A 10,000-nucleotide genomic window follows, 5' to 3' on the forward strand; every position below is an offset into this window, starting at 1 on the left:
CTCATATTTTTAAAACAACAGCAAAGAAGCTCAGAGTGTGTGCGTTTAACTTGGCCCAGGTCGGATACTGACACGACGATACGGCCACGATAGTAGTGTAGTACTGAGTACTTAAAGCACACACGTTTTTTTTTGTTTTGTTTTTGTTTTTCTTTAGTGCGGTTGTAGACAGAGACCTAACATGACAGCACTGGTATCTGTATCTGTATCTGTATTTCTTTTTATCACAACAGATTTCTCTGTGTGAAATTCGGGCTGCTCTCCCCAGGGAGAGCGCGTCGCTACACTACAGCGCCACCCTTTTTTTTTTTTTTTTCCTGCATGCAGTTTTATTTGTTTTTCCTATCGAAGTGGATTTTTCTACAGAATTTTGCCAGGAACAACCTTTTTCTTGCCGTGGGTTCTTTTACGTGCGCTAAGTGCATGTTGCACACGGGACCTCGGTTTATCGTCTCATCCGAATGACTAGCGTCCAGACCACCACTCAAGGTCTAGTGGAGGGGGAGAAAATATCGGCGGCTGAGCCGTGATTCGAACCAGCGCGCTCAGATTCTCTCTCGCTTCCTAGGCGGACGCGTTACCTCTAGGCCATCACTCCACGTGGTAGTGACGTGCTCTGAACTGTGCCTTCACTGTGGTGTGTTCCGTGGGTCATCTACTGTACACCGCTCCGTCACTGGGGGTGTCTATTGCGCACCGGCAGCACAGCCTTATTTTACACAACGTATTTCCTCTTCACATAAGTAGTAGTCCATAGATCATAACTCTAAAACTGAAGAGAATATAATTAGAAGTACGTCATTATCAAACGTGATTAATGATCGTAGTCAGTTATCCAAGGATACACGAACGTATTATCTGAATAGCTACTGACCGCACAAAACACAATTCAAACCGTAAAATTTTCAGCTACAAGAATCTCTCTCTCTCTCTCTCTCTCTCTCTCTCTCTCTCTCTCTTCTCAGGAAGACGATTAATTTTAGATCGACCTGCGGGATCAGTCTGACTGTATGGATCTCAGTTTTTAAATCAGCTAACATGGAATTGCATACGCTCGCGTGTGTAAATCGGTTTGCTTGTGAATTCATTCAAGCCACGACACCACATGAGGAGGACGACAATAGCCTTAGCATAATACAAAACATAGGTGCATGCGCTCATAGGTGCATGCGCTTAAGTATTAGTACTTAAACAGCAAACACATTGTAATGGTTCAGATACAGCTCTCTCTGTCAACTGAAAAGCTTTATCTGTCTCTTATTATGCTGGGCTGCGTGCACCAAGCTCACCATCCGAAGCCAACAGTGGACAAAATCGGCTGCGCACAATATCTTTTGGAAAGCGCGCGCGCGCACACACACACACACACACACACACAGAGAGAGAGAGAGAGAGAGAGAGAGAGATATGTATATGTATGTATCTATATATATATATATATATATATATATTCATATCTCTCTCTCTCTCTCTCTCTCTATATATATATATATATATATGTGTGTGTGTGTGTGTGTATGTGTGTGTGTGTGTGTGTGTGCATAGGTTAGAGGAGAGACAGAGAGAAACACACACACACACACACACACACACACACACACACACACACAGAGAGAACAGAGCACCAGAACACTAAAACCAACCATTCAAGACCCCCACCCCCTGCCCCAACCACCCACCACCCCTCTCCTTACCTGTGATGAGCACCGCCTTGCCGCTGGGGTCAATATAGGTGACGGGCTGCCTGTAGAAGAGCAGGTAGCAGGCCGCGGCCCCCAGACCCAGGTAGAAGGCCAGGAACAGCAAGGGCGACGACTCCAGCAGGCCGCTGAGAGGCTGGGGCCTCAGGAACAACACCAGCAACCCCACCACGGCCAGACACGCCCCCGCCGCCGTGCGGGACACAGGCATGATTGCTTGGAGAGAGGGAGGGAGGGATGGAGATCAGGCAGGGAGAGGAGGAGATACAGGGTTTATGGGCACGATGCTGGTAGAAGGGGAGCAGCAGCCCTGAGGTCCTGTGAGGTCTTCACTGCTTCTGTAGGAACCAAGAGCCTGTAGAGATGGGTAGGGTATAGCAGGCTCTTTCTGGTTGATCGGGATTCTGACGGGAGCGGGCTGCAGGCTGGTAGAGAGTGGTAGGAGACTGGAGGGGGGATGGTTGTCTGGGGGCACGACGCTGCTGGAAGAAGAACACTGCGTGTTTTTTTTTAGGGTCTGTCGTTGGGGTACCTGTACTACAGGGGAGAAGGAGGGGGTGGCAGACGGGTAGGTAGGCGACTTACCGAACAGTTCACTCGCTTCCCTTGGAAACTGAAGTCGACTGACAACGCTGGTGGTGGAACAGGAGCACTAAGCAAAGGTTTTGCTGACCAAGATCTTCCCTGCTGTCGATGGGAGAACGGAGCCTGCTCCAGAAGTGTACAGGAGGCTCTTTTGCTGGGGTACACAGGGCGGCAGGTGGGTATGCAGAGGAGGGAAGTTTGACTTGACGATCAGTTCAATGCCACTGGAAACTGAAGTTGACTGACACTCTGGAGAAACGGACCCTGGAGCACTGTACTGTGGTCCTGAGGTCTGCACTGTGTACTGTGGTCCTGAGGTCTGCACTGTACTGTGGTCCTGAGGTCTGCACTGTGTACTGTGGTCCTGAGGTCTGCACTGTGTACTGTGGTCCTGAGGTCTGCACTGTGTACTGTGGTCCTGAGGTCTGCACTGTACTGTGGTCCTGAGGTCTGCACTGTACTGTGGTCCTGAGGTCTGCACTGTACTGTGGTCCTGAGGTCTGCACTGTGTACTGTGGTCCTGAGGTCTGCACTGTACTGTGGTCCTGAGTTCTGCACTGTGTACTGTGGTCCTGAGGTCTGCACTGTACTGTGGTCCTGAGGTCTGCACTGTGTACTGTGATCCTGAGGTCTGCACTGTGTACTGTGGTCCTGAGGTCTGCACTGTGTACTGTGGTCCTGAGTTCTGCACTGTGTACTGTGGTCCTGAGGTCTGCACTGTACTGTGGTCCTGAGGTCTGCACTGTACTGTGGTCCTGAGGTCTGCACTGTACTGTGGTCCTCAGGTCTGCACTGCCGACGTTGGAACACAGTGTCTGCAGGACAGAATAGGATAGTACTTTGTACCAAGTAAACCGGGGTCACACGGAATATTGGTGGGATGGGGGCAGTATATAAAAGGTACAAACATAATCGAAAATCAAAACAAACACAGATACCGAAGAATTTTAGACACGTATGCATATACATATAAGTACTTGTGTGTGTGTGTGTGTGTGTGTGTGTGTGTGCGCGCACACACACACACACACAGAAATTTGAACATACCCGCACATTACACATTACATACAGACGGGGCTGATGACTAGATATTCAGATAAATGGTTGCTGTTTGCAGAATCTCAAGAGTCTCAAATTGTTTGGGCTGGTTCGAGAGACAGGGCAATTGACTGCCTCTTTGGGGAAAGAGCTATTGGCGAAGCGATTGGTTTTGGTCCTAATACTTAGTGCTCCGACGACCCGTGGGGAGCATGCCAAAAACCGGAGTCTGTGGATAAGTTTTGGAAGTTCTTTACCTGGGGTACTAAGGGGCGGTAGGTGGGTAGGAAGAGGGGAGGTGGGGGGGGGGGACTTGACTCAGTTCACTTACTTCCCCTGAGAAACTGACTGAAGCTGACTGGGACAGTACATCTGCAGAGACTTGATCGTCTTCTGACTGACATCCCTCGTTTATTGATAATTTATCTCTTCTATTATCAATATGCTCTCTCAAGATTGTCATTGCAAGCTTTGCTTTCTTAATAAAAACCAAAATAAATGAAGTACACACAAATTTCCTCGCTCCAGAGATACATGCAAGTTACCACGAACATCTTGTGCAAGAATGCTTCAAATTTGAGAGTCGCTTCTACGTATTTTGCGGGCTGTGTCATTCACAACACGTTCTCCCAGTGACGACAGTGGACAACAAAACAAAGGCAAGACCTGCGGACAGACCACATCAGCTGACCAGTGTATGAAGTGTTCACCACGTGTTGGTCTTCTCAGTCCACACACTGACTGTGGACGGCGGTCCAAACATTCCACACACAGCACTACTTCCACAGGTGTTGTCCACACACACACACACACCACACCTCCACACTGACTGCCTAATACACACACACACACAGGTGTGTTCACTGTACCAGCAGAAAGAAGAAGCAACACTGGGCGAGCAACGACCACTGAGCGGCGGCACAACGTGTAGCAGTGGTGGTGGTGGTGGGGAGTGGAGGGGGCGGGGGGGAAGAGGGCGACACGCGAAGATTGTTTTGGGTGGTAGTGGTGAGATTAAAAATAGTTGGCGCACACCTCGCGGTGACGACGAACAACACGGGTAGACAGACCACCACACTTTCCCGGTGGAAGTGGGGTGGATGGGTCAGGAACACGGATCGCAGGGCCACAAAATACCACCAACACAACCACGGCGGTTTGTTTGGGCTCACACTCAACGCCCCCCCACCTTTTCACTGACTGACGTTCTGAGGCACTGCTAGCGCTCTCGCTCTCTCTCTCTCTCTCGCAGCAGTTTGATGGGTCGAAGGAAGATTGATGGATGTTGGGGAATATGGGGGTGAAACAACAAGTAATTCTGTTTTCTAAACTTCAGGGCCACATTGTTTCAGCCAAGTCGGTTTCCGAAACTTCATAACATTTCAGGCTAGACTGCTTAGTTTCCTAAACTTCAGGATCACAATAACTCAGCCAAGTCTGTTTCCTAAAACTTCGCTGGCCAGGTTTCAGCAGTTTCTTACACCAGCAGCGTCTCCATTAATATATATCATACGGTCCAGTGCTGTCTGCCGGTTAATCATTCACGCCGGCAGTGAGTGGTGTAGTACCACTTAACTAATGATGAATTAATCAATAATATCCGTTCAGTTATTCTTCTTCCTGAATGTGTCGAAGAGCGCTATGTGATGTGTCGTCAGAATGAAGGGCTTCTAACCATTGCCATGGATGGATGTGTGTCTGTGTGAATGAGTGAATGAACAAACTGACGCACGGAATCAGCGGCACGGGGATGAATGGAGCAGTTGTTCCGCTTGCAGGCGGCGGGGGGCACTGACACAATGGGTGGTTGTCGTGCAGCACCGCTGCCTCAGTGGCTCGCTGTGTGTTCTGCTCTGTTCTGCACCCTCACTGACACTGTCCTCACAGCGGGCTGGTCACAGAGTGAGTGATGAACCCGCGACTTCACACACACACACACACACACACACACATACGCATGCCCGCGCGCGCATGCAAGCACACACACACACACGCAATACCCATATCCCCGGGCATGCACACTAACACACACGCGTACGCATTCAGAAACACACATACAGACACACACAGGCATATATATATACGCGCGCGCGCACATACACACACACACACACACATACACACAAACACACACACAAACACACACACACACACACACAAACACACACACACACACACACACACACACACACACACACACACACACACACACACACACACACACACACGCACACACACACCCACACACACGTGTACTCACGAGGGTCTGCGCGGCCAAAGTTTTGATGATGTTTCTAAGTGTTCATTATTTTCGTTATATTTCCTTTCATGTTTTTCTCTTTTGATTATGGAAACTCTATACAAACATGAATGTCGCATCACGCACACACACACACACACACACACACACACACACACACACACGTGCGTGCATACATCCCCAGGCACACACACACACACACACACACACACACACACACACACACACACACACACACACACACACACACACACACACACACACACACACATACACACACACAAAACAAACAAACAAATTTGCACACACATGTGCGTGCACACATCCCTGGGCACTCAAACACTCACACTCATCACACACACACACACACACACACACACACACAAACTCACTTCAGTTGAAAACTACTCTCCTCCAATGACAGCCCACACCACATACCACCACCATTGAATCGGAACAAAATGTGTCCTGGTGGCCAGCCACTCAGGTTCAATCGGTTTCAACCTCAGCGGTGTCTTCACACGGAACGGGTGTCGTGAGGAATCAACAGATGACAGTGACAACTGAGTCACAACAATGTATGTACTGAACTCACTTCCCAAGTCTTCCCCCCCCCCCCCCCCCCCCATGACCGTGCTGTGACAGTTCTTTTTCCGAGTGCGCCAGTACTGAAGTGTGAGTGCAGTGCTGCGCACTAAAGGGGATCTCGGTTTAACGCAAAGTCTCACCCGAATGACTAGACTGCTGTGTTAGATTGTATTTGTATTTGTATTTCTTTTTATCTTAACAGATTTGTCTGTGTGAAATTCGGGCTGCTCTCCACAGGGAGAGCGCGTCGCTACACTGCAGCGCCCCCCCCACCACCCCCCTTTTTTTTCCCTGCGTGCAGTTTTATTTGTTTTTCCTATCGAAGTGGATTTTTCTACAGAATTTTGCCAGGAACAACCCTTTTGTTGCCGTGGGTTCTTTTACGTGCGCTAAGTGCATGCTGCACAGGGGACCTCGGTTTACTGTCTCATCCGAATGACTAGCGTCCAGACCACCACTCAAGGTCTAGTGGAGAGGAGGAGAAAATATAGGCGGCTGAGCCGTACATGATTCGAACCAGCGCGCTCAGATTCTCTCGCTTCCTAGGCCATCACTCCACTCATCAACGAACCTGGCAGGAAAGAGCGCCGCGAGCTAGAATCGAACCCAGACCCCTTGATCACCGGCTCGGGGACACTGAGTACTGACTGGCTGATGAGCTAGCGTCTTTAACCATTCTGCCACCTTCTTCCATCACCACACTGTATCTGAACTCACTTCCCGCCACCACCCCCAACCTCCACCCCCCCCCCTCCTGTCTGTTCCTAACACTCGTAGAGATAGTCAGAGAAAGCATGGAGAAGAGGAGCGAGGAGGATAGTAGTGAAGTACTGTGCAAAGTCAGTGTAAACTCGTCGGGTCTCTTCTTCAAACAGGTGAAGTGTGTTTTCCTGTTCCCAGAAAACTTGAACTTCCTCGCAGGCGTGCTGTTGTTAGTGATCGTGTGTTTCCGATGTGTGCGTGCTGGTATGAGAGATTTTATATTATTAAAAAAAAAAAAAAAAAAAAAAAAAAAAATATATATATATATATATATATATATATATATATATATATATAATGCGTTTTACTTTCGCTCTTCGTTTCTGTCTCTGTCTGTCTTTCTGTCTGCATCTATGCGTAAGTATGTGTGTGTGTGTGTGTGTGAGAGTGCGTGTCAGTGTGTGTGTGTGTGTGTGTGTGTGTCTGTGTGTGTGTCTGTGTCTGTGTGTGAGTACGTGTCAGTGTGTGTGTGTGTGTGTGTGTGTGTGTGTGTGTGTGTGTGTGTGTGTGTGTGAACTCTGGGGTTGTTTTATTTTGCTGTTGGACTTTTCCTTTTTCAGCGTCTATCATATTTCTTGTAATCTTCTGTTTGTATCAGAATGCAGTTTTTGTCCTTTTGCACACACACACACACACACACACACACACACACACACACACACACACACACACACACACACACACACACAGAGAGAGAGAGAGAGAGAGAGAGAGAGAGAGAGAGTGAACTGTCACTCGCAGGACACACACACACACACACACACACACACACACACACACACACACAGAACTGTCACTCGCAGGACACACACACACACACACACACACACACACACACACACACACACACACAGAGGAGTGTGAACTGTCACTCGCAGGACACACAGAGAGAGAGAGAGAGAGAGAGGAGTGTGAACTGTCACTCGCATGACAAAAACATACAAAACTGAGCATTGTGAAGGTGGTCGGGGAAGGGAGCTAAGCAAGAGAGGGAGGCTGAAAACACCATACACAGGAAAGTAAGGTCACTTTCCTCCATCAACAGCCCTCAGTTCCCATGTGTCTGTTATCAATGATGACGACGTCTGAATCCACTCTTCCCCCCTCCCATCCCCCCGACCCCCCCCCCCCCCCCCCTCACCTCCCTTCCCCCACCGCCTCTCAGCCCCCTAAATCCCCCTTAAGCCCCCCCCCCCACACACACACATTTCGCCTCATCTATAATCATATGGCAGGGAGCGGGCATCATCTAATCTCAAGGGGAAGGGGGGTTGGGGGGGGGGGGGGGGGGGAGGAGGATCGTAAATTTGCAGCGTCGTGACACTTGTTTCTCTTTAGCATCCACCTGAAGTCAACAACATCTAAGGAGTGCGTGTGGAGGGAATTGTGGGGGTGGGGGTGAGGGGACTGGGTGTGGGGGAAGGGCCTGAGGGTGGGACTGACGTAGAAAAAACAGGATATCAGGGAGGCAGACACTGCTGCAGAAACAGACAGACGGAGTGTGGTCAAGCCATGTAATAAACAAGTTTCCACTCTCCTTCGCCTCCTGCTTCTGCCTTCCATGAAGGTTTCTGCCTTGCGTTCTTCACATACAATTTTGTTTAATGCAAAGCTCCAGGAGAAAACGACCAGATTCTATTCTTTCTTGCGCACGTAAATACACACACTGTTTCGTTTCTCAAGTGCGAAGGATTTTTTAACAATAATCACGCTTTGCACCAGCTTCTGAAATAAATCATATGGAGAAACAATCTTCTTCTTCGTCGCCAGTAAAACACTCCGTTTTACGAGTGCAGAATCTTCAGAATGTCTGGTGCAATTATGAAGTAATCATCACTCTTATGACTCCAGTTGCAGCGTACATCACTGTCTTCTGCATCACTAAGAATCACGTTAGATGCTTCACTTTTTGTCATTACACGGGGAAAAAATAAACTCTGTATTCATTGGCGAGGCAGTCTGCAAGGACATCAGTTACCTTTATATATATATATATATATATATAATATATATATGTATGTATGTATATGTGTATATATATATATATATATATATATGTATATATATATATATATATATATATATATATATATATATTCACGTGGAATTGTGGAATTGATGAATGATTAGCCCGATAAAAAGGAAGAAGAAGAACAACAACAACAATAACAACAAGAAAAGTTCGACCTTATAGCCCACAACCTCTTCTTATTCAAACCTCGCCAAGCACAATCTTTATGCTAACCTCAAAAAACACAATTTATGTAGGAACGTTTTTAAGTACACACCACGTCATAACGTACATACCTCGATAGGCCTGTGTTTGTTTTTGCCGTATGCCGTTGTGTCTTGGAACCTTTATTTATGGTTTTCGTGACAAAATATGAATGGCTGTCATTCACAGACACACACACACACACACACACACACACACACACACACACACCTTGTAAGCTGCAATATGACTTGTAGCCGCCTACACTCTGACCACAAAAACCCGGAACTGCCTGCATACATTGGTGTCAAGTTTTTCCAGGCCCTTTGATGTGTGTGTGTGTGTGTGTGTGTGTGTGTGTATGCGTGTGTCAAAAACAATTTTCAGTCTGTTCATGCTTACGTATGCACGAAGGATGTTTTGTATAAGTAGGTAATTCAACAAGAATCACATTACTGTTCGCGTACATCAGTCTGTCTTGAAGGGCACATGAACTGAGTGCAAACACTAGACCTGAACAACAAACAGCTCCACGGCAGCCCAGACAGTCGACAAAAGATTCATTGTTGTGGTGCAGGACAGGAACACTGAGAAAAACAGTGCGTCAATGCCTTCTGTGCAACGTCAAGTTACGTCACTGTCAAGTTACGTCACTGCAAACCTGACTTGGCGGAGCTCGCCACGCTAACGTCATGTGAGACTGTGTTGACTTTGTACATAATTATTTTTACGTCTGTAGGTCTTAAAGTTGTATATTTTTATTTGTAAAGCGCGCTGAGCCCCCATCTGAGATGGGGGGTTACTGCGCTATATAAGCCTGCATTCATTATTATTATCAGTAGCAGTAGTAGT

At 47.8% G+C, this 10,000-nt stretch overlaps 2 protein-coding genes across 2 annotated transcripts in view; both read right to left on the minus strand.

Moving 5' to 3' along the window:
• Positions 1-2,350, minus strand: part of LOC143285498 (D-beta-hydroxybutyrate dehydrogenase, mitochondrial-like) — a 54,163-nt gene extending 51,813 nt beyond the window's left edge. The window contains 1 exon segment of the mRNA XM_076592828.1: positions 1,695-2,350. Within this exon segment, the coding sequence (XP_076448943.1) occupies positions 1,695-1,911 (217 nt within the window). The 5' untranslated portion in view covers positions 1,912-2,350.
• An 18-nt stretch (positions 2,351-2,368) lies between these two features.
• LOC143285755 (uncharacterized) lies at positions 2,369-9,867 on the minus strand. Its single transcript, XM_076593205.1, has 4 exons — positions 9,810-9,867; positions 5,052-5,114; positions 4,193-4,512; positions 2,369-3,100 (listed from the first exon to the last, which is right to left on the minus strand). Exons 1-4 carry the CDS (start codon positions 9,865-9,867, stop codon positions 2,501-2,503), a joined length of 1,041 nt encoding a protein of 346 aa, XP_076449320.1. The 3' UTR covers positions 2,369-2,500.
• Between the last annotated feature and the right edge of the window lie 133 nt (positions 9,868-10,000).

Source organism: Babylonia areolata, chromosome 1, assembly GCF_041734735.1.
Source record: "Babylonia areolata isolate BAREFJ2019XMU chromosome 1, ASM4173473v1, whole genome shotgun sequence".
NCBI classification, from domain to species: domain Eukaryota; kingdom Metazoa; phylum Mollusca; class Gastropoda; order Neogastropoda; family Buccinidae; genus Babylonia; species Babylonia areolata.